Source organism: Tamandua tetradactyla, chromosome 8, assembly GCF_023851605.1.
Source record: "Tamandua tetradactyla isolate mTamTet1 chromosome 8, mTamTet1.pri, whole genome shotgun sequence".
NCBI lineage: Eukaryota > Metazoa > Chordata > Mammalia > Pilosa > Myrmecophagidae > Tamandua > Tamandua tetradactyla.
Genome location: NC_135334.1, coordinates 87,539,719 through 87,566,017, shown reverse-complemented (window position 1 = coordinate 87,566,017; position 26,299 = coordinate 87,539,719). Strand labels below are relative to the sequence as shown.

The following is a 26,299-nucleotide window of genomic DNA, read 5'->3' as shown; positions in this document are numbered from 1 at the left end:
ACCAACAACAGCCTTCTGATGGCCTAAATGGAGGTCAAAATAAGGCATGAGATGTGTGCTTGTAATGACCCCTGTTTCAAAATAGGAGCCCCATCTCTCCTGCTCAAATCTTCAATCATATTTTTTAAAAATATAATGAAATGGATTCACACATTATTAATTGGTAAAATAACACAATAGAGATGACCTGGATTCAATAGGAAGATGCTTGGGCAATGAGGCGCTGGGTTGGCCACATATCCGTAGCACACATAAAATGCTTAGCAGCATGCCTGATACGGCTGAAGTGCTCAATAAATGATGACAATTAGTACCGTTCAGCCAGCTGCACTTAGTGTCTGAACCACACACTTTTGCATGGACTGTGCTTCTAATATGCAGTTGTGTCTCCTGGCAGGCAGGACCAAAGTATAATAATTTTACTATACCCCCCTTGATTCTCAGCAGAGTTAAGCACCCAGAAGGTGTGGAAGAAATATCTTTGATTAGGGTACAGCTGCAAACTGATTGAGGAACAATCAGTCCGGCCCCACCCACCCCACCTACTCCTCCTCTTCTATTAACATCTGATCCTTGAGAGCTCAGCTCAAAGTCCTTTTGTCCAAGAAACTGGCCTGGCCTGGTTTATCATCCCTCGAGGCATATCTTAACTAAGGGACAGCAGAGCTGCCTCACTGTTCTCTATTCCTGAACCCTGGGTAACCCTGGATATCCAGGGAGCTGCTTAGGAGGGGAGTTCTCTCTTGTAGCATGTTTACCCGGAAAAGAACAGAAGCAAACAAACAAAATGATGACCTTTTGCTAAATGGGCATAAAGTTGGAAAATGAAATTGAATTTGAATATCTAATGGGGTTAGGAGCAGAGTGAGATAGTTATGGAGAGAGAGCACACCACCTCACTGTGGAAATTACACAACCATATGTGAATGGAAATTCCATCCCACAATCTGGAAAAGATGACTTGATATCCCAGCTCTGTTCCTCTGAGTGGGTGAAATGCAGCAGTTCCCTCAATACAGATAAGGCTGGTCTGGGTCTCTCTCAAACACACACACACCCCTCCCTCATGCCCAGGTTTCTATTTCCTCCGATACCCAGGCATCATTTACTTAAACAACAACAACAAAAAAGATGATTTTGATGACTTGCACAGCACCCTGCATACTCTTGGATACAACTGCACAAACACACAAGGACACATCTTTCTTCCTGGCCCCATAACAGAGACCTCTCTCACACACACACCACATATTCTCAAATACACCTTACACAGACAAAAACACCCAAGCCACAAGTCAACATGCCCCCATATACACAATACCTCTTCCACCCTTTGCACACATATCAGATAACTCTCCCACATGCCCCCAGATACTCACCACACCCAAGGATAGTCAGCATTCATCCATCTATCCTTCTAACCATCTATCCTTTGTGCCTCAGCTTTCAGAGTTACTCAAGCATCCACAGCTCCTTACGGGGGCAGATATTTGTAGTGGTATCCATCTTACCTGGACCACAACCACTTGGATGGAGACATGGTCTGGGAGTCGGATTGGTGCCCGGAAATACTGGGACAGAGCGACCAGGAGATGCAAGATAGCTACCAGACTCTTCGCATGAACAGCTACAATAAAAGACGTAAAAAATGAGAGAACTTCTTCTACATTCTAGGCAATATGAGTAAATATTCAAAATGTAGCAATCCCATACCCAGTGCCCCTTTTTATCCCACCCCCAAGGTTCAAAGGACAACCTAGGCCATCATGGACATCTCCCTGGGCTCCTCATTTCTTGGCCAGATCCCATGAGGCTCCTCCTTGGATCATACTGTCGGGTTTGCAATGTGGTACCTCTTCACTTTAATCTATGGTTTCCACTGGCACCCTGATCATTGCTGAATCCTGAGCTCAGATCAGCCCTCTTCCACCCATGGCCTTATTTACTCCATTCTACTAACCATGAACTTTTCTGCTCTGCAATTCCTCTCCCTTCCCAGCCCATTATTAACTCTTTGGACTACCACCACTATCCTTACCCCAATGCTGCACAGAGCAGCCCTCAATAAATGGACACCAAGTCAGGAACATAGGGTCCTTTCCTTTATTTAGGGCTTTAAGATTTCCAAAGGGGCATGAGACATCTAAAGGGCTTTGCTGCTTTCTTGGGTGCCATGTATGGTCAGTGTAGATGATGTCTCCTGGGGAATAACTGGGAGGGGGTGTTCATGACCCAGGTGGCTTCCAAAGGGGCTGATCTATATGCTGAAACAAAGGCATTCACATTATCAAAAGCTGGGTCCTTCTGGGTTCTGGTTCTCTCAGTAGATGGCAGGAGAAAAACAGCGTGATGTAATGGGACCGCAGAGGCAGTGTGGTCAGCAGTCTGGAGCTTGAGTTCTGACTTCATAACTGTGCCATTTACTAGCTATCTGACCATGGGTAAGCTACTCAAGACCTCTGAGCCTCAAATTGCTCATCTTCACAAATGGGGATAACAGTATGCTGAAGTACAGGTTGAAAGAATTTCCAGAGATAATGTAGGCAAAGCTCCAGGTACATAGCAGGTGCCCAGGTATGGCTGATATTTTAAATTATAATTTACTTGAAAGTGCCTGGCACCTAGGTCATTAAAAAACATGTCAGCTTTCTTTCCTTTCTCATAAAAGGGAAGATTCACCAAATACTTTATCTGCCTTTACAGTCCCACCAGCCTTCCTAACTCCTCATTACAGGGGACATATATGAAAAGATAAAGAAAAAAAGCCTGTTGTGTATATTTTGCCTGCACCAGTTCACGATGAGGGGATCAGTCTGCCTTCCCTCGGATTGATGAGTATGCTCTAATAGAAGCTTTGCAAAATCACCAAGAAAAGGGGTGATTCGGACATTCCTTGGGAGCTCATTAGAGTTTCTTGTTATCACTGCTGCTTCAAAGGGGCTTTTCTTCTGGCTATAAATAGCAGCTCAACATCACTGCCAAATCATAAAGGAACTGTTCCTAGCTACTAGTCTTTCAGAAGTTATTTTTCAGCTCCAGGCTTTCAGGCACTGTCAACCCAATTTTACCCACAATTACAGTCTCAAAAAGGCTTGTAGCACGGGACTGGCCCACTGACATGGTGTGGTCACTGTCAGACAAAGGTAACATTAGGGTTTGCTCTTCTGATCAGAATGAACACACCCCCACCAGTCCAAACACTGAAGGGTTAAGAATATGTGCTACTCCTCCTTGTAATGACAAAGCATAATGCTGGAAAGGTTGTGGTCAAACAGGAGCTCTTCCAACAGTGACATTGTACTTCATCTTGACTGTCTTGGGCAGTAGCATAGAGCTATATTGTAAGCACCATATGGAAGGCTGAGTGCTCCAGCCTCCAGGGGATTTTTCATAAGAGATCATTCCACAGTGACGCACACACACACACTTATTACATGCAAAGATGTTAATTATTGTGTAATCTGAAGTCATTTAAAGAAACCAGGAAAATTTTTGTCTAATAATATGGTTTGTTCCTGTGGTTTTGAAACATTTTTTATTAAGCAGAGAAACCCAACTCTTTCTTCAACTAAAGCCTTAGGTAAAACTGAAGAAAAAAGTGTAATTGCTGTGTTTAAAGTGATAATGAAGGTCCCAAAGTCCTAACTGTAGACCACCCACGGCTTCTTACCCTCTTCTCCCAACTGATGATGTCTGAGAATCTCCTTGTAAATCCCAAGCATGGTTTAATAACCAAGGCTCAATAAATTATGGTATAATCACATGGTGGAAGAGTTTGCATTGAAAATCATTACGACAATATAACTATGGATGTTAATATTTTAAAGTGAAAGTGAAACTGGATAGAAACTACATAAATATGCAACATATATCATCCATATAAGCTCACATGTATATACAGAGGCATGTACTTGTATAGTTTGGAAAGGAATATTTTTTTTAAATGACAAAAGTTGTACTAAAGTGGAAAGATAGTTGCAATATTTTCCTGTTTCAAAATTTTCTTTAGAATAAAGAAATATCTTTTCAATCAAAAAAAAATTCTAAACAAGTTTTGCATATCTGGGCACCCTCATCATTGAAGCCTCTTAACATATCTCCTGGGATTTCTTCTCCCTGATGCTTGGTAGAGTCTAAGGCCATCATGTGTCTGCACCCGAGTCAGGATGGAAATGGGCAGACAGAGGGCAGGGGCCAAGACCCTACTGTGTAAACTGGAATTGCAGCAGCTATGCCAAGAGAGTTACTGCAGGGCTGAAAAGTCATAAAAGAAGCTGCCGAGTTAGAAAGAGTTTTCCAAACAAGTCCCGCAGTGGAAATATAAATTGGTATACTTTTTTCTGGAGGTAGTTTGACAATATGATGTATTATAACCTTAAAAATGCACCTACCCTTTGGCCCTAAAATACCATTTCTAAGTATTTATCCTAAAGAAAGAATCATGGCTGTGAGAGACCTCATCAGGTAATGGTATTAGAGGAGAAACTGAAATCACTCTAAATATGTTATGATGTGTCCATATAATGCCATATTATGTAATATCAGAAATTACATATAGGAGACTATTTGATGATTTATAAAGACATACATCTTCCAAACAATATATATAGGTTGATCTCATCTTTGAAAAAAATACACATAATATATACATATAATATATATATATCTGTAAAAGATTTCTATGTTTATATTTTAATACACCTTATATTTAGAATATATATATTTATCTGCACACAGGAATGCGACTTGAAGGAACACAGCTCACTGTTCACAGTTCTCCCTGTGTCTGGGCAGCTGCTGGGCCGGGAGGGGTAGTGGGTAGCACCCGGACTCTGAAGCGTGGGCCCTGTGGGCGCGTTTTGGGCTCCACAACTCATTACGTGTGTAACCTTGGGCACCACTCCTTCAGCACATCTCACTGTGCCGGTCATTCTTTTAGGTTCTGGGCATACAGCAGTGAAGAGGCAAGATCCCCTGCCCTCCAGAAGCTTACATTCATAGTTGTTTAACCTCTCTGTGCCTCGATTTCCTTATCCCTAAAATGGGGCTGATAAAAGTCTTACCTTCAATGGTTGAGTGAGGGTCACAAGACTTAAAATATGTAAAGTGTTTGGCACACAGTAAGCATCAAAAATGTGTGCTTCTTTTTTACTTCATTTATTCAACTTTATTTGATTTCTCTATAGTTCCTAAATTGTCAATAATGCAAATGACTATTGGAACTAACAAAAAGAAAGAAAAGAAGAGGAAGAACTCCCTAAAGCTCAAGATCAAGGACCCTGCCACTTTTATCCTGAGCTGAAAAATGACACAATATTTCCAGATACAGCCAGGGAAGACAGAGAGAGAGAAGGAGTTTTCAGCTCAAGGGCTGTGCCTGACACATCCTGTATGGAACAGACTACTGCCACTTGTAAATGGGGCTAAGGGCTTCTGGAGGCCCGAAGGCATTGCAGGGAACTAGCTGACAAGATAATTACTCCCTCTGACCTAGCAATTCATCTCATTTCTGGAAATTTATCTGAGGAGAATAATTCAAGAGAGGCAAAAAAACATACACCGTAAGACATGTGACTTGGTGCTAACTGGTATTAGCAAAAGGTTGGAAAAAATACCAACCGTTCAACATCAACCTAGCTTTAACTATGAGATATTCATCCCATGAAACAGAAGCACAAAAATTATTTCAAAGACCGCATGGAAATCTAGAAAATACATATGATACAACATTAAGAGAAAATAACAAAACACCATAGTGTATCTGACTCCCCAAACAAAAATACGCATGTTCTTGTGGACAGTAATGGCAAAAAATGAAAATAACTATGCTAGAATGGTATTTTGAGCGATTATTTTACTTGTGTTCATTTCCCTCTAAGAAAGAAAAGTACAAATTAACCAAACAAATCACTTGAAGTCACTAAAGACAATGTTCCTAATTGGCTTGAAAAAAAATCTGTTCTATCTCAGCCTTTTCCGGATTGTATTCCATGGTTAAGTTAAACAGTGTGGAATGCGTGTGGGGAAAGGAGGAGGAAAGAAGATCAAATAAAACTAAGTTGGGTTTTCATTAGACAGCTTCTCCAATGCTTATAAGACTTGCGCTCTGTGCAAAAGGCGGGTACAGTGTGCTGTGTTTCCCAAACTAGTGCTCAAGCCCTCTTGTTTCTCCTCCACGGAACACGATCAGCTCTTCTGAGAACACAGGGAAACAGAAGCACCACCCGAGGACAGAGTGTGGGGCTCCTCCCGCCCCAGGTGCCTCTGTGAGCTCAGCAGGGAATGCCCTGTTCCCGTGGGCTGGAGAGGCAGCTCGGCACACCGTGCAGACAAAGGTGCAATTACGTTCGAGGAGGCGCTTGGTGACCAGGCACCAGTGTCAGATGTTAGAAACCTGCTGAAGACACTGTCAGCAGCTGGGTCTATTAATTTAGAGGTGGAGACTCCTCTTTCTTACCCAAGTCGGAAAGACTGTTTTTTTTTTTTTTTGGAGGGGAGGGGCCGTGGGAAGGGATTCATTTAAAATTTTCTTGTTGATTCTGATATGGACTCCTTAAGTCTATATTAGACACTCTGGCCCCTTGAGGCTGCAGACAAACAAACGATTTGTGCTTTTTAGGTTCCTGAGCTATAGCAGCTACAAAACCTTGAATTTTAAAATCTTGTTCTAATGTCTAAAATCTCAGTCATGTCTTTGCTTATTCTGGAAAATGAAGCAGGGAGAGAAAGGGTATGAGTGTTGGAACAGACAAAGGCACATTTTTACTCCACTGCTTCTTAGCTGCATGACTCTCAGAACCTCAGCTTCCCAGGTCTTCTACAAGCTGGAGACACTGGTTACTCGAAAGGTTGTTCTGGGACACAGAAATGGCTCAGTGGGTATTAGTTTTCTTTCCTTCCCAATCTCTCATCAAGTTTCTATGGAAACCCTTGGTCAGAGAAGAGGCCCTAGATTTTGACATTTATTTTCCCAAGGGTGTGACAAGTCCTCTTTCTAAGGAAGGGCTATCTTGCTAAAAGATAAATGAGTCTGCCCCACCCAGGGCCTGACAGCCTACTGGATGTCTTCTTGGGGGAAGTGACACGGTAGAACCACAGGGCTGTTTTGAGAGTCTTGTTTTCTCTTGCAAAACTCACAGTCCACATTCCACTTGATGCTCCTGGGAGGAAGCTTCAGTGTTTCGTTGATCTTCTCCAGGACGGTCTGCAGTTTTTGCTTCTGAGCAATCTCGGACTGGGTGACTTCAGCAACATTGAGTTTCTCGCACTCAAGTTTTTCTGCAGTACAAGGAAGAAAAGGGCAGCGGTTATCTCCAGCCTCAGACAACTCTCACTCACTCCCATACTCACTCACCAAAAATACACAGAGCATCCACAGTGTGAGGGAGAGTGCACTCCCCTTTTCCTCTGGCGGTGGAGCTGGTGACACCAGTATTGTGAGCATGTCTGGTGTCCCCAAATTATAAGACTCAAGGATTACAGAAGTGGGGCATTTAACCCAGCATTGTCTTTTGTATCTGAACTCTTTTCCATCTTTATGAGGTTTTTTTGCCTCCTTTTTTTCAAAGAGCTGCCTTCTTCAAGGAGGTCTCTGTGACTCCACTGGGAAGCCTCGCCTGCTTCTCCTAGGCAGAGCTATGAAGTCCTTACCCAAGACATTGTGTCTATTCCTTTAGGACAATCTGTGTCATGCCAAATCATATGTGTCTCTTTTAAGCACTTTTTCCTTTAAACCTGCCTGGAAAGTAACTCATTTAATGTGTCATATTTCATCAATTCTAAGGCACATATTTTTTTTTACATTGTAACATTCCTGAAATCAGGTTGTGTCTTAAAATTGATGGCATCTTATGATTGCTGTCAGGCAGGTGGTAAAGGAGACATAGTTAACACCGCCTGCATACATGTGAACTTGGTCATAGCTCTCATAGAGTGTTCCCTTCCAGGTCTCAACAAGCCTACAAGGGCACTTTCAAGAGGTATAAAATAAAAATTCCAAGCAATAGGAAAGCACTGAGTAATAATTTAAAGTGTTGTTTTTCTCTTAGTTTTTTTCTAAAACTTAAATAAAGATGTACTTTAAAATCAATAGCTCTTGAATTTAATGACATAATCCCTTAGTATTTAGAACAAAGGCAAAACACAGTCCAGTCTTTTTATTAGCCTAAATTTGTATTTTTATCTATTAAAAAAAGAACTAAACACTTTATGACTCCCTATTGGGAAATACATTGTGTGCTAATAATCCGCTCTCCACAACTCATCCAGGATTGAGAGTTGACACTCAAAAACATGCCTAAAATGTCTTTTCTCCTATTCTTAAGGGCTGCTATACAAACTAAACTTGACTACTTCCCCTATTATTTATTTATTTTTAAGAGGTTCTAACTTATCCAAACCAACATGCTCCTTGGATAATTTTCTGAAAATGAGGCTGCCCACTGGGGAATTTCTGCAGGTTCTATGGATTCATGAATTCTTTTCAGCAACTTGGTAGGATGATTTCAAGCTCTTCTCTGTGATGGCTTAAACTTTTATTCTTTTATTTTCTTCATTCATCATTCTTTATGAAGCTCAGGAATTTAACAAACATATCTAAATGTCTTCCTCTTGAATGATAAACACTGGAGAGGCCCTGTGTACCTTTTCCAGTTTTAGGCTGAATTCTTTTCTCAGCTCTTCCCCTATTGAAGGAATGGCAAGTCCTATTCATCTTGCATGGCAACTACGAGCGTTTGGTAGAGGCTGCCCAAAGTGCAAGGTTAAGAAAACTTCGGAAGCCTTATCTCAGCTCAGAGAAAAAGACTGCTGAGATAGATTAATGGTGACTGCTTTGGGAGAAGGCTAGGCAGGTGGGAGGGGAGGAGTGGTAGCATTAGAGCCACTTACTAGTCCTGTTGTATATTACATCACCGTCTAAGAAGTTTCATATTTATAACCTTCTACCGGCAGTGGACTTCTTGGCGTGTTTAGTTTAGGTCTCTGACTCTGTTTTCTAGGTCAGTAACTTTTTCTTGCACCATGGTCCATTCCATTCATCCAACTTTAAAAAATTGGATTTTATACATTATTAAACTAGAGCACTCTTTATTCTTTCATGTCCAGTTAACTAGTTTATGATACTAATATTGTACTGCATTCTTCTCTAAATGATAATTTTTTAAAACCTGTGTTCTTTTAGCTTCTGGAATTGCTTATTTAGGAGAAGTGCTTTTATGGCTCTGCTTTATTTCTTTTGCACTCTAATTTTTTTTAAATGTGATTCTGCCTTATTTTTACCCACTTTATTCATTATGCTTTGAGTTTATCTTCCTGTTTTCATTTTTGTTGTTAGAGATTCTATTTTAGGTATGGATATTCAGACTATATCTCAAAGTAATCCTTATTGACAGTTTTAGGGTTATCTCTCATTCTCTCTCCACACACACACACACACACACACACACGTGCATGTGAACTCAGATAAAAGAATTCTTTTTTAAAAATTAAAATGAGGGGTGCAAGGGCAGTTCAGTAGCAGAATTCTCACCTGCCATGTGGAAGATCCGGTTTGATTCCCAGCCCACGTATGCCCCCCACCAAAAAAAAAAAAAAAAAATTCAACAAATGGTGCCACAATAATGGGATAGTCACATGGAAAAAGAATGAAATGTGGCTCCCATCACACAGCATACAAAAAAAAAAAAATCAATTGGAAAAAAATTAATGAGATTATAGTGTATACCTTTTTTTTCTGCTACTGACTTTTTAAAATTACTATTATAGAAGTTCTAGGTTTACAGAAAAATGATGCAGAAAGTACAGAGTTCACATATAAGCCCCTCACACACAATTTTCACTGTTATTGATATTTTCCATTAGAATGATGGTTTTGTTACAACTGAGGAAAAAATAATATAAGCATACTATTAAAACTGGAGTACAATTTAAATTAAGGTTCACTGACTGTGTTGTACAACTTTTCGGTTTAAAAATTTTTATTTTAGTAACACATGTAACCTAAAATTTTTGCCTTTTAGCTATATTAAAATATAAAACATCCACAATGTTGTGCTACCATCACCTTTAGCCATTACCAAAATTTTTCCACTATCAAAACAGAAGCTCTATACCAATTAAGCATTAAATCCTCATGCCCTACAACTACCGTGGTGCCTGGTAAACTGTACTCTAGTTCTGATTCTACAAATTTGCTTATTCTATGAATTTGTTTATTCTAATTATTTCATATCCGTGAGATCAGGCAATATTTGTCCTTCTGTGTTTGGTTTATTTCACCCACATGATGCCTTCAAGGAGCATCCATGTTGTAGCAGGTCTCAGAACTACACTCCTTTTCTTGGCTGAATAATATTACATTGTATGTATATATCACCTTTTGTTTATTCATTCATCTCTTGTTGGACACTTGGGTTGCTTTTGGCAATTGTGAATAATGTGGCTATGAACATCAGGGTGCAAATAGCTGTTTAAGTCCCTGATTTTCTTTTGGGTATACCTAGAAGTAGGATTGATGACTCATATGTTAATTCTATACTCAGCTTTCTGAAGACTGGCCAAATTGCTTTCCACAGCAGCTGTACCATTTTACATTAATACCAACAATAAATGATAGCTCCTAATTCTTTATGTACTCTGCAACACATGCTATTTTCTATATTTTTAAAAATATTAGCCATTCTAATAGTGTAAAGTAGTATCTCATTGTGGTTATGATTTGCATTTTCCCTAATAGCTAAAGATGTTGGCCATTTTTTTCATCTGCTTATTGGCCATTTGTATATCTTCTTTGGAGAAATGTCTATTCAAGCCTTTTTTCATTTTTTAATTTGGTTGTCTTTTCTTTTGACTTGTAAGACTTCTTTTTATATTCTGGATATTAAAATCCTTACCAGCAATACATCACTCTCCTCTATAAATAGAATAACTAGACAAAAGATCAACAAGGAAATAGAGAAGCTAAACAACTTGGTAAATAAATTAGACCTAATGGACATATATATGTCATTATGCCCCAAAACACCAGGATATACATTCTTCTCTAGCGCTTATGAAACATTCTCCAGGATAGATCATATGCTGAAGCAGAAAACAGGTCTTTATAAATTTAAAAACACTGACATTATTCGAAGCACTTTCTCTGATCACAATGGAATGAAGCTAGATATCAAATAACTACCAAAGAACAAGAACTTTCACAAGTATATGGAGATTAAATAACATACTCTTAAACAACAAGCGGGTCAAAGAAGAAATTGCTGGAAAAATTAGAAGCTATCTGGATACGAATCAAAACAAGAATATAATAAATGAGAACCGTTGGGTGGCAAAGGCTGAAAGGGAAATTTATTGTCAGAAATGCCTATATTAAAAAACAAGAAACAGCAAAAATCGAGGACTTAATTGCTCACCTGTACTTGAGAAAGTACAGCAAACTGACCCCAAAGCAAATAGAAGAAGAGAAATAACAAAGATTAAAGCAGAGTTAAATGAATAGGAGAACAAAAGAACAATAGAAAGAATCAATAAAACTAAAAGTTGGTTCTGTGAGAAAATCAATAAAATTGATGGGCCACTAGCAAGACTGACAAAGAAAAAAACAAGTGAGGATGCAAATAAACAAAATTACAACTGAGACGGGGTGCATTACCACAGACTGTGAAGAAATAAAAGAAATCATAAGATGATACTATGAACAACTATATGCCAATAAACTAGACAACTTAGATGAAATGGACAAATTCCTGGAAACACACAAACAAGCTAAACTGACTCAGGAAGAAACAGAAGATCTCAAACCAATCACAAGTTAAGAGATTCAATCAGTCATCAAAAGTCTTCCTACAAACAAAAGCCCAGGGCCAGATGGCTTCCCAGGGGAATTTTATCAAACATTCCAAAAAGAACTAACACCAACCCTGTTCAAAGTTTTCCAAAACAACTGAGGAAAAAGGAACATTACCTAACTCATTTTATGAAGCTAATATTTTACTACCAAAACTGGGTAAAGATGCCATAAGAAAGGAAAACTACAGGTTGATCTCCCTAATGAACATACATGCAAAATTTCTCAAGAAAATACTAGCAAATCGAATTCAACAACACATTAAAAGAATTACACATCATGACCAAGTGGGATTTATACCAGGAATGCAAGAATGGTTCAACACAAGATAATCAATTAATGTAATACAGTGCATCAACAAATCTGAAGGGAAAAAATCACATGATCATCTTGATTGATGCTGAAAAACATTTGACAAAATTCAACATCCTTTTCTGATAAAAACACTTTAAAAGATAGGAGTCAATGGTAACTTCCTCAACATGATAAAGGGCATATATGAAAAATCAATAGCCAGGATCATACTGGAGAGACTGAAAGCTTTCCCCCAAAGATTGGGAATGAGACAAGAATGCCCACTGTCACCACTATTATTCACCATTGTACTAGAAGTTCTAGCTAGAGTAATCAGGCAGGACAAAGAAATAAAAGGCATCCAAATTGGAAAAGAAGAAGTAAAACTTTCATTATTTGCAGATGACATTATACTATACTTGGAAAATCCTTATCAAATATGTTTGTTTCCAAATACTTTTTCCCATCCTGAAGTTTGCTTTTTCACTTTTATGATAAAAATTCATTGACAGACAAAAGATTTTAATTCTGATGAGGTCCCATTTACCTATTTTTTCTTTTGCTGCTCATGCCTTTGGTGTAAAGTCTAAGAAACCGTTGCTAAACACAAGGTCCTGAAGATGTTTCCCTATGCTTTCTTCTAAGAATTCCATAGCTTTGGTACTTATATTTAGGTCTTTGATCCATTTTTATTTAATTTTTGAATATGGTGTGAGGTAGGATCCACCTTTGTTCTTTTGCATATGGTTATCCAGTCTCCCCAGCACCATTTATTGAAGAGACTACTTTTTTCTCATTAAGTGGACTTGGCATTCTCTAAAATTTCAATTGGATATAGATGTGAGGGCTTATTTCTGAACTGTCAATTTTATTCCATGGTCTAGGTGTCCATCCTTATGCCACTACACTGTTTTGATTACTGTAGCTCTGTAATAAGTTTTAAAATCAGGACGTGGTATGAGTCCTCCCACTTTGTTCTTTTTAAAGATAGTTTAGGCTATTCAGGACTCCTTTACCCTTCCATAAAAATTTGATACTTGGTTTTTCTCTTCTACAATGAAGTTGTTGGAATTTTGATTGGGAATATGTAGAATCTGTAAATTGCTTTGGGTAGAACTGGCATTTTAACAATCCATGAACGTGGAATGTCCCTCCATTTATTTAAGTCTTCTTTGAACAGTATTTCAGGAACATTTAGCAGTTTTCTGTACAGAAGTCCTTTACATACTTGGTTGAATATATTCCTAGATATTTGATACTTTAGTTGCTGTTGGAATGGAATATTTTCTTGATTTCCTCTTGAGGTTGTTTATTACCAGTGAATAGAAATGTGTGGTAGTTTGAAGCTTTTATGTATCCCAGAAAAGGCCATGTTCTTTAATCCATTCCTGTGGGTGCGACCTCTTAATTATTTAAATTGAGATATGATCCACCTATTTCAAGGTGGGTCTTAATCCTCTTATTGGAGTCTTGTATAAGAGGATAGAACTCAAATAGAAGCTAAGAGATGAAATTAAGAGAATCTCACAGAGAAGAGCATCAGAGAAACTGAGAGACAAGGACACATTCACAGAAGCAGAGAGAGGAGGCCACTGAAGTCAGAAATTGGAAGCAATGAAATCTAGGAGAAAAGGATCACTAGATGTAGCCATGTGCTTTGCATGTAAGAGAGGAGCCCTGGATGCCAGTAACCTGTCTTCAGAGTCCAGGTATACTGTTTTGTTGGTGCCTTGAGTTGTATATTTTCACAGCCCAAGGACTGTAAAATGTAAATTAATAAATCCCTATTGTAAAAGCCAACGAATTTCTGATATATTACATTTCATCAGCTTTAGCAAACCAAAACAAAATACTAAATTTTGCATGTTAATATTGTACCCACCATTTTGAAGAATTCACTTATTAGATCTAATAGCATCTGTTGGTGTATCTTTCAGGATCTTCTCTACATAGGATCATATCATCTGCAAATATTGATGCCCTTTCTTTTTCTTGACTAATTGCTCTGGTTAACACTTTTTATTTGCATTTACTAGTTGAAAGCTGTTATGTACCCCAGAAAAGTCATGTTCTTCTAACCCATTTTGTGGGAGCAGACCTATTTTTGGGTGGGGCCTTTTGATTAGGTTGTTTCCATGGAGATGTGATCTGATCTGATTCAAGGTGGGTCTCAATCTTTTTACTGGAGTCCTCTATGAAGAGAGCAAAAGGCAGAAAACATAGAGAGAGCTCAGAGCTGACACAGAAAGCAGAGAGATAAAACCAAGTGACAGATGTTTGGAGATGAAGATGGGGAGTACCCCAGGACACCAGAAGCTGAGAGAGCTGTTTGAAACCAAAAGCTAGGAAAGGCCACCAGATGTTACCACATGCCTTCCTACGTGACAGAGGAGCCCCAGATGCGGTCAGCCTTTCTTGAGTGAAGATATTCCCTTCTTGATGCCTTAATTTGGACATTTTCATGGCCATGGAACTGTAAATTTGTAACCTAATAAGCCCCCTTTGTAAAAGCCAATCTATTTCTGGCATAGTACATCCTGGCAGCATTAGAGACCAAAACCGGTACAATGTTGAATAACAGTGGTGACAATGGGCTTCTTTGTATTGTTCCTAATCTTAAAGGGAAAGTTTTCTGTCTTTCACCATTGAGTATGATATTAGCTGGGGGTTATTCACATATACCCTGTATCATTTTGAGGAAGTTTTCTTCTATTCCTGGTTTTTTGAGTGTTTTTATCAAGCAGTATTGCTAGATTTTACCAAATGCATTTTCTGCACCGATTGAAATGATCTGGTGTGTCTTTTTCTTTCACTCTAATAACATGGTATCTTACATTAACTTATTTCCTTATGTTGAACATAGGATAAATCTCACTTGATCAAGATGTATAATTTTTTAATGTGCCATTGATTTAATTTGATAGAGTTTTCTTGAATCTACAGTCATTGAAGATACTGGTCTGTAATTTTCTTTGCTTACAGTATCTTTTTTTGAGAAATCTTCACATCCATACATTTATACATGGTATACAATCGATGGCTCACAATATCATCACATAGTTGTGTATTCATTACCATGATCATTTTGTTTAGAACATTTGCATCACTCCAGAAAAAGAAATAAAAAGAAAAAAGAAAAAACTCATACATACCATACACCATACCCCTCCCTTTCATTGACCACTAGTGTTTCCATATACACAATTTATTTTACCCTTTGTCCCCACTATTATTTATTTATTATTCATATTTTTTACTCATCTGTTCATATCCTGGATATAAGGAGCATCAGATACAAGATTTTCACAATCACACTGTCACACTGTAAAAGTTATATCTTTATGCAATCATCTTCAAGAAGTAAGGCTTCTGGAACATAGCTCAAGAGTTTTCTTACAGTATCTTTACCTGGCTTTGATATTAGGGTTTTGTTGGCCTCATGAGTTAGGAAATGAGCCCTTCTCTTCAATTTTTCAGAAGAGTTTGAGCAGGATAGCAGTGAATTTTTCTTGGAATGTTTCATAAAATTCACCAGTGAAGTCATGTGGTCCTGAACTTTTCTTATTTAGGAGTTTTTTTTTTTAAATACTGATTTGATCTCTTTACTTGTTATTGGTCTGTTCAGATCTTCTATTTCTTCTTGAGTTAGTGTAGGTAACTTAATGTAGGTAAGTTTTTGTCTTTCTAGGAATTTGCTCTTTTCATTAAGTTAATTTGTTGGTATACAGTTGTTCATAGTATCCTCATATATTCTGTGCAGTTAGTAATGTCCCCTTTCATTTTCAATTTTAATAATTTGCATTCTCTTTTTCCTTTGTCAGTCTAGCTAAAAGTTTGTTGATTTTATTGATCTTTTCAAAGAACCAACTTTTGGTTTCATGATTCTATTTTTTTTTTTTTTTATTCTCTATTTTCTTTTTCTTCACTCTATTCTTTGTATTTCCTTTTTTCTGGTTACTTTGGGTTTAGTTTGCTCTTGTTTTTAAGATCTTCAGGTGTGAGGTTAGGTTTCTGGTTAGAGATTTTTCTTCTTTTTTAATATAAGTATTTAGAGCTACAAATTTCCCTCTGAAAACTGCCTTTGCTGCATTCCATAAGTTTTGGTATGTTGTGTTTTCTTTTTCATTTGCCTCAAGTTTTTTTCTAATTTCCCTTGTGATTCCTTCTTTGATTCATTGGCTATATGGAAGCATGTTGTTCAATTTCCACGTATTTGTGAATTTTCCAGTTCTCACACTTAGCTTGATTCCACTGTGGTTGTGAAGACATAGGGTATGATTTCAATACTTTTAAATTTATTGAGACTTGTTTTGTGATCTAACAAATAGTCTATCCTGGAGAATGATCCACATATATTAGAGAAGAATGCATAATCTTCTGCTATTAGGTGAACTGTTCTATACATATTTGTTAGGTTTAATTGATTTATAATACTGTGTAAGTCTTCTATTTCCTTATTGATCTGTCTAGATGTTCTATGCATTATTGAAAGTAGTGTACTGAAGTCTCCTACTATTAATGTAATTCCAACTACTTCTCTCTTCAAATCTGTCAGTATTTGCTTCATATGTTTTGGGACTCTGTTGTTAGGTGCATATATATTTATAATTGTCAGATCTTCTTGCTGAATGAATCCCTTTATCATTATATAGTGACCTTCTTTGCCCCTTATAACAGTTAGCTAGGCCAGCTTTGTTTTGGTTACAATTTGCATGGTATATCATTTCCATCCTTTCACTTTCAACCTACCTGTGTTTCTGGATTTAAGGTGAGTCTCTTTTAAACAGCATACAATTGGGTCATTTTTTTTTTTATCCATTTTGCTCATCTCTGGCTTCTGATTGGGGAGTTTAATCCATTTACATTTAAAGTAACTACTGATAATGCAGGCCTTTCTTTTGCCATTTAATTATTTGATCTTTGTAAGTCTTCTGTCTCTTTATGACCCTCAATTCTTCCATTCATGCCTACTTTCATATTTATTTGATTTTTTGTAGCACCATTTGGAGTCCCTGAGAAGAGACTCCCTTTTGTATATATTTTTCAGATATTTTCTTTGTGATTACTGCAGGACTTAAATATAACATCCTAAATCTCTCTCCTGGCTTAATGATTCTCCGTGTTTACAGGAATCTGAATATTCCCTCCAACTCACATGACTTTCCCCCTCCAGAGTGCTGGAGTCTTAAAGCTCCTAATTCTTTGCCCCATGACTCTTTGACTTAATTGTTTCTTACACTTCTTTAGCTGTCCACAAGCTGCTCGGCCTGCAGGGCAAGTCTTATGAGGGTGAGCCAGAGAGGCATATCCTGGTTCAGTGTTTCAGGCTGCCATCCTTTGGATTGGCATCAATATACAGGCACTGCATTGGATTGGCATCAATATACAGGCACTGCAGTATGTGAATCGTGGTTACTTTGTTCTCTCTGGAACAGTGCCAGGAACCCACAGTGGGAGTGCAGGTTGGTTTCACACTGTGCTGGGGTGGGGGGAGGGGAGGAGCTAGCAAGGGCACTATGAACTTCTATCATTTTTTAAAACTGCATTTATTGCCAGTTACTTTTTCTGGAGTTTTGAGGAAGATGGCTCTGCCAATCTTTGCTAGTTGTTCAAAGATTCTGCGGGGAACATCTTATGCTGCCATCTTGTCAACTGGATGTCCTGATTTGATACTGGCTTTTTTTTCATCCAATATATATCATGAGTATCTTTCCAGATTGGTGCAAATGGATATAGCTAATTCCTTTTTAAATTTGCATAATATACTACAGGACTTAAAACACAGTCAACAATTTTCTTATAGATGTATACTCAGATTATATTCCACTTTTTTCCCTATTTGTGATAAAGTTGTACTAAACATCTTTGCATGTGTCTATGTGTATGTACATTGTATGTATATTACTAGCTATTTATGGCTGGCAAAAAGAAAGGCTATTATCTTACAAATTTTCTTCTTCAATACAATCATAGAACCAAATAACCTTACTAGTTTTATTATTATTTATTTGAGTCTTTAGTATTTTCCAAATATGCAAATAGAACACTATTATCTCTATGCTATATGCTTATATCACTTATTTCAATTTTATGGCTTTTTAAATAAAAGATTTATTTGATAATTCTTCTATTCCTACCCTTTATGTTATTTCAAAGGTGTTCAACCTGCAAAATTTGAGAGACTGACTCAAAAAATTGCTATATTTAAAGAGTACTTTTGCTCAGTGTTACCAAGGATTTAAAGATAATTTCTTTTTCAAGATTTAGTTGTCCCTTTTTGTTCTTTATTAGACTAATCTCACTAGCTCATTTTCTATTGCTGAAATTTTATTCTTCTATAAAATTGTTTCTTTCATGTTTCCAAACTTCTTCAAATTGCTCATCATTAGTTTGACTTGTTCTAAAGTATTAGGAATGGTCTTGAAATAGGATGTTATTTAGAAAGTTTTCTCAGGTGGATTATTTTGTGAATATTTCAGTTGTTTTTGAAGTTAGCTTTGGAAATACGTTTTTGTGGAGATTACTTTTAGAAAATAATGAAACAGTATTTTAGAAAATAATAAGTCAGGGCAGAATAAATTCAATTATTTTGAATTGTGAAGAACTCAAATGCTCTAACACAATTGCCACATATACCATATAAATGTCACCACCACTAAAAAGACCTCAATACATAAAATACTCTTTCCAGTATGAGTGATTCCTGAGTTATTATTTTTTAAATTTTTTTTAAGTTTTCCAAATATATGGGGAATTTTTCCTTTGTGTCATGGTCAGAGAATTTGATCCTTATGATAAGTTGAGATTTAATTTATGGACATAGTTAAATTTTGTATGTACTCCATGAGCAGTTGAAAACAATGAGATTGTTCCAGCTCTGGGATAATATATCCTCTATACATCCATTAGTTAAAGCTAGTTAATGGTACATCCAAATTTTCTTTATCTGTATGATTTTTTTCTCTGAATATATCAAGAAAAGTGTGTTAAAAACCTACCACTGTGATGCAGTGTTTGTTAATTTCTTTTTGTGATTCTTATTTTCCATAATTTTTCTTTCATTCTTCTGTGTCCTAATATATTATGTAAACAGCATATAGCAAGATTTTGTTTAGCAATCTGGTCTGACAATTTTTCTCTTTTTACATAGTCAATTTACACTGATTGGGTTTACCAATATACTTAGATTTATTTCTATGAACTTATTTTGAATTTTCTATTTATCCTGCTTTTCTGATTATTTTCCCCCTTGCATTATTGCTTTCTTTTGGATTAAGGTTTTTATTCTTTCTTATTCCATTTCCCCCTCTTTACTAATAAGAAGTTATATACTCTATTTTTGTTTTTTAGTGGTTACCCTATAACACTTAACATGCATATTTAACTTAAAGTTTTAAGTTAGTTAATATCTCTCCACCTCCTAGACAAAATAAGGACCTTAAGACACTTAGACTCCAATTCCAGACTAAGTGCTATGGTTTTCTGGGATTCTGGTTTTATATTTTAACTAGCAAATTAGGCATTATCACAATAGTTTTCTATCTTCATCCCAGGGCTGCTTTGGTCTACCCACCATGCTTATCTTTGCTCACCATTCTTTCTTCCTTTCTTTTTTTTAATATGAATGACCATCTATTTTTAACACCCTGCAATATTGACATGCCTTTGTTCTTCCTTATGCAAAAACATTTTTTAATGTGCATTTAGTCACTTTCACTGTACGCTCTAGGCATTTCTAGATTATACCACTGCAGTCTTTATGATCTATCTTTCCTTCTGGTTTCATATGTGCTCCTAGCCCTCCTCCCTCTACTAACAGTTTCTCTACTACTAGTCTACTAATAGATTCATTTCTATACTCTTCTCCACACTTCTCTCTCCTGTCTTTTCTTATCTGTCTCTGGTGCTCCCTTTTAGTATTTCTTGCAGAGCCAGTCTCTTGGTCACAAATTCTCTCAGTGATTTTTTTGTCTGAAAATGTTTTAATTTCTCCCTCATTTTTGAAGGACAGTTTTACTGGATATAGAATTCTTGGTTGGCATTCTTCTCGTCTCCATGGTTTCTGCTGAGAAATCTATGCATAGTCTTACTGGACTTCCCTTGTATATGATAGATTGCTTTTCTCTTGCTGATATCAAAATTCTCTCTTTCTCTTTGGTATCTGACATTCTGATTAGTAAGTGTCTTGGAGTATGTTTATTTGGAGCTATTCTGTTTGGGGTATGCTGCACTTCTTGGAGCTGTAATTTTAAGTCTTTCATAAAAGTTGGGAAATTTTCAGTGATAATTTCCTCCATTAGTCTTTCTCCTCCTTTCCCCTTCTCTTCTCCTTCTGGGACACCCACAACATGTATATTCATGCACTTCATGTTGTCATTCAATTCCCTGAATCCCTGCTCATGTTTTTCCATTCTTTTCCTTATATTTTCTTTTGCTTGTTGGATTTCAGATATCCCATCCTTCAGTTCACTAATCCTATCTTCTGCCTCTTGAATTCTGACACCGTAGGTTTCCACTGTTTTTCTTCATCTCTTCTACTGTGCCTTTCATTTCCATAAATTCTGTGGTTTGTTTTCTCAGACTTTTGATTTCTTCTTTTTGTTCATCCCTTGCCTTCTTTATAGCCTCCCTCAATTCATTTATTTGATTTTTGATGAGATTTTCTATGTCTGTTCAAACATCCTGAATTAATTGTTTCAACTCCTGTATCTCATTTGAATTGTTGGTTTGTTCCTTTAACTGGGTCATATCTTCAGTTTTCTTTGTATGAGTTGTTACTTTTTGCTGGCATCTAGGCATTTAATTTCCTTAATTAGTTTATTCTGGAGATTGTTTACACTCTTTTACTTAGGATTTTCTTGCTGGATGGCTTTGTTCTCTATCTGTTCTCAGACATTCAGTTCAGCTTATTTTAGACATCTAGCATAGGTTTTGTTTAACAGATCAGAATTTTTCAGTTCTTATTTTCTTGTGTCTTGCCCTGTCTGTATGATGTCTTTTCCCCCCACTTGGGAGGGTCTACATAGATATTATAAAACCCAGTCAGATTTTCCCAGATCAGACTGGCCTCCTCTCAGGAGTAAAGAGTCACCTGCATCAGTTTTCCCTGAGGGTGAGACCCAGCAGGTTGACAGACTTTCCTATGAGGCCTTAGACTCTGTGTTTGTCCTATCCTGCCCAGTATGTGGTGCTTGTCTGCCTGCGGGTCCCACCAGCATAAAGTGATATGGTACCTTTACCATCAGCAGACTCTTCCTGCTGGGGGCATGGTTGAGACAGAGGAGAGGTTGTTGGCTGGCTACAACCTCATTTCCTTGAGGGAGAGATTCCACCTGAGCTGGGACCCACCCCTCTCCTGAGGAAGGCAAAGCCTCCAGGGAATTACCTCCTTTCAACTGAACAGTCTCTTTGTCTCTCAGACAAGCTTAATTCTACCCTTGCCTGGGGCTGTTGGTGCCTGAAAGCAGTTTTAAGCAGTAGAAACAAAGAAAAAAAAATCTTTCAGAGAACCCCCATTCTTTGGAGTTGTTAATCAAGAGCTCAAGTTGGTACATTGCTCTATATATCTCCTATGTGCCCCTTCTTTTCTCTAAGAGTCTAGACCTTTTCAAGTATTTTGTGCTGTCCCATCCAAGAAAAAAATTGTCCCCTCCCCCCCATCAGCCCTGCCATCTTTGTGCTGGGGCAAAACCTAGTAACTTCAGATTTTATTTGAGGTTTAGCTGAGCTGGGGGCCTATTTTTAGTAGTCAGAATTTGTTAATTAATTCCACAATTGGAGCTTGGTTGAGCTTGGTTGCTGTTAGTAAAGTCTCTTTCTTTTCTCTCCTGGAACCAGCCTGGTGGGGAGGGGCACCCAGCCTCTGTGACTTGAGGGACTCACTGTTCTGGGTGGGATCACAGCTGGTCCAGCTTGTCCAGACTGGTGTACACTGTGTGTCCAGTCACTGATGTGGACCCAGCAAGCTGCTCTGCATTGTTCCTGGCTATTTACCAGCTGCTCTGGAGGATGAACTAAATTCTACTCCTCACTAAGCTGCCATCTTGGCCCTCACTATTCTTTCTTGCATTTCAAGATTTTCTTTTGGGTTCATTTTCCTTCTTTTTAGAGTATATCGTTTAGAAAATATCTAGTGGAGAGTGTTTAGAAGTAAACATTCTCAGTTAGCTTCTTGAAAATGCCTTTATTTTCCCCTTATTTTAAAAAACATAGCCATGAGCAGGCCACAGTGGCCCAGCAGGCAGAGTTCTTGCCTACCATGCCAGAGACCTGGGTTCAGTTCCCAGTGCCTGCCCATGTAAAACAACAAAACAAAACAAAACAAAACAAAAACATAGCTGTGTTGGGTATATATTCAAAAGTTAGTCATTTTTTTTCCCTTAGCACTTTGGTGATATCATTTCAATTTCTTCTTGCTTTCATTGTTGCTGTTGACACAGTTTTCAGTCTAAGTGTCATTCCTTTGTAGATAACTTGTATTTTCCCTCTGCTGTTCATTATTTTCACTGTTTGTAGGTTTCACTATGATGTGTCTATGTAGATGTCTTTATATTCATCCTGTTGGGATTCACTGAGCTGCTGAATCTGAGGTTTTATACCTTTCATTAATTCTAGAAAATTGGCACTTATTATGTCTTTGAATGTTGCCTAACCTCCATTCTCATTCTTTTTTCATTCTGTAATTCTAAGTAGCCATATGTTGTATCTTACTAAAATAATTTCTTTCTTCTTCATGTCTCTCTCTTATTTTCCACATATTGTCACTTTAAACTGTAGTCTGGGGTAATTTCTTCAGTGACATCTTCTAATTCACTATTTCCTTCTTCAGCTATGTCTAATCAATTGAGGTTTCTAATTTCATTATTATAATTTGTTTCAATTCAAGAAGTTATACTTGTTCTTTTTCACATCTACCTGTTCAGTTTTTATAGTTTCTATTTCCTTTGTCATCCTCCCAAAAGTCTTTAAAAATTATTATTTTGAAATATTAAAAATACTTATTTTATATTCTATAAGTGATCAGTTCCTAATATCTATGGCTTTTATAGACTGATTCTGTAGTTCATTGTTTCTATTAACTCTTGTTCATTGTGGCTTGTTTCTAATGTATTTGGGAATTTCTGATTTCAAATTCATTTTGGAACTTGATCATTGGGAGTTCTCTATGGCCAAAGGTTTAAAGTTCATTGCTCTAGAAAAGACATATTTTACTTCTGCCTTGGTAGTAGTATCAAATTAGATATACTTGTGAATAAATTTTTCACATATAAGTATTATGAATTCATATAAGAACTATGAATCCTAGTCTTGAATCTCTTGTGAGTTGCAGGCTTTTAATAAGGAATTATTAAGGGAAAACTTTCTCTTTCTTCAATTCCACTTACATCCAAGACTTAGAATCTATCTAAATTATCCCTATTGCCTTTCCCTGTGGGACAAGATTTTCTAGTTTGTCCACTGAAAGTGCTGCCCTTCTGAGTTGTTTCATTCAGGGGGTTCTGATCCAACCTCCTTTCATGCTCAGACTCCACCCAGTCCCCTGACTATGTATCTGTGACATAGGCTATAGGCCATTAGGAATGAAAACTTATCCCTCTGGATTTATACACTCTTGTTGTTTTAGGCATCAGAAGTATTTCCTTCTCTTTCACACCAGTTTAGCCATGCAATACAAAAGTATGTTTTAAAGGTTTGTCTGGAATTTTTATGTGTGCTGTGCCAAGAAGATTTTTCTGGATGTCTAGTTAGCCATAATACTGAAAATGAAAATTATTTTTGTATTTTCGTTCATTAGCTAGAAACTCAAAACACTTATAATAGTGGTGATGGCCATCATCTCTGACTTGTTCCTGACGTTAACACAATGCCTTTATATTTCACTATTTAATATATTGTTAGTTTTTTTTTAATTGTGGAAACATAAATGTAACATAAACTTCCCCATTTAAACCACTCTCAAGCATAAAATTCAGTTCACAATGTTGAGCTACCATCATCACCATCCATTACTAGAACTTACCCATCACCCCAAACAGAAACACTACATCCATTATTTATCAAGTCCTCACATGCCCTTCTGTCCCACCCCTGGTGGCCTGTACTTTACTTTCAATCTCAATGAGTTTGCAAATTCTAGCTATGTCATATAAGTAGAATCATACAATATCTGTCCCTTTGTGTCTGACTCATTTCACTCAATACGATGTCTTCAAGGGTCATCCATGTAGTAGCATATATCAAAACTTAATTCCCTTTTAAGACTGACTAACATTTAAATGTGTTACACTTTGAGCAAGTACCTCATTTTGTTTATCCATTCATCTACTAATGTGCATTTCTGTGGTTTCTACCTTTTGGCTATTGTGAATAACACTGCTATAAACACTATTGAACAAATATCATTACAAGGTTATGCTTTCAGTCCTTTTGGATATGTAACTAGAAGTTAGATTGCCAGATTTAACTTTTTGAGGAACTGCAAACTGCTTTCCACAATTTTTTTGCTGCACCAATTTACATTTCCACAACATATAAGAACTCCTATTTCTCCTTGCCAACACTTGTTTTCCAATATTTTAATAATAGCCATTCTAGTAAGTATGAGGTGGTTTCTCATTATGGTTTTGATTTACACTTTCCCAATGGCTAATGATGTTGGTCATCTTTTTGTGTGCTTATTGGACACTTGTATATTTCCTTTGGAGAAATGTCTAATCAAATCCTTGCCCATTTTTTATTAGGGTTGTTTGTTGTTGAGTTGTAGAATTTCTTTGTATATTCTGGATATTAAAATCTTATCAGATATATGGTTTCCAAATATTTTCTACCATTTTGTAATTGTCTTTTCAATTTCTTGATAATGCCCTTAAATTCACAAAAGTTTTTAATTTAATGAAGTTCAATTTATCTATTTTTTCTTTTCATTGCTCATGCTTTTGGTGTAAAATCTAAGAATCTTAAGAATATTTAGTCTTCCATTCTGTAAGCATGAGGTATCTTTACGTTTATTTAGGTCTTCTTTAATTTCTTTCAGTACACTTTGTAGTTTTCTGTGTACAAGTCCTTTTCATCCTTGGTTAAATTTATTCTAGATATTTTATTTAGTTAGTTGCTATTGTAAATGGAATTGTTTTCTTGATTTCCTTTCAGATTGTTCCTTGAGAGTGTGTAGAAATGTGGTTGATTTGTGTGGGTTGATCTTGTATCCTGCCACTTTGCTGAATTTATCTATTAGCTCTAGTGGTTTTCTTAGAGATTCTTCTGGGTTTTCTAGATATAGGATCATGTCATCTGCAAACAGGGCTGGTTCTATTTCTTCTTTTCCAATTCAGATACCTTTGATGTATCTTTCTTGCCTAATTTACTGGAGCACTTCTAGTAGAATGTTGAATAGGAATGGTGATAGTGGGCATGCTTGTTTGTGCCTGATCATAGGTGGAAAACTCTTGGTCTTTCACCGTTAAGTATGGTGATAGCTGTGAGATTTAAATATGTGCCTTTTATCACTTTGAGCAAGTTCTCTTCTATTCCCATTTTGTGGGTGTTTTAATCAAGAAAAGGTGATGGACTTTGTCAAATAAATTTTCTGCTTCAAATGAAATGATTTAGGTTTGTTTCCTTTTGTTCTATTAATTTGTTGTTTGCAGTGATTGATATTCTAATGTTGAATCACCCTTGCATTCTGGGATAAATCCCACTTGATCATAGTATATAATACTTTTGATGTGCAGTTAGATTTGATTGGCTAGTATTTTGTTGAGGATTTTTGCATCTATATTCAAAAGGGATACTGGCTCTAATATTCTTTGCTGGTGATATCTCTATGTGGCTTTGATACTATGGCGATGCTAGCCTCATAGAGTGAATGAGGAAGACTTCATTCATAACTGTCAGGTTATGTTAAATGTTCTTTATCATAGGTAGTTTCCTTTTCTTCCTATTTTATTTACTAGGGATGGCTGTTGAATCAACGTTATTTGAATCTAACAGATTAATTTGGGTTTGCTCTCAAAATTACATGCACATTTAACTACTTTTTATAAGATAGATAATATACAATATGGAAAAAATTTAAGCTGTAAAAATTAAGTCTACCTCCATTCAAGTTTTAAGTTCCCCAGTCCTATTCCATAGAGACAATTTATTGTGAATATTACCAGA

At 36.9% G+C, this 26,299-nt stretch overlaps 1 protein-coding gene across 1 annotated transcript in view; it reads right to left on the bottom strand.

Moving 5' to 3' along the window:
• PARVA (parvin alpha) overlaps nucleotides 1–26,299 on the bottom strand; it is a 160,068-nt gene that overhangs the window by 25,344 nt on the left and 108,425 nt on the right. The window contains exons 5-6 of the mRNA XM_077114014.1: nucleotides 7,138–7,278; nucleotides 1,512–1,627 (exon numbers count right to left, since the gene is read on the bottom strand). Coding sequence (XP_076970129.1) covers nucleotides 1,512–1,627; nucleotides 7,138–7,278 — 257 coding nt within the window. The remainder of the gene's footprint in view (nucleotides 1–1,511; nucleotides 1,628–7,137; nucleotides 7,279–26,299) is intronic.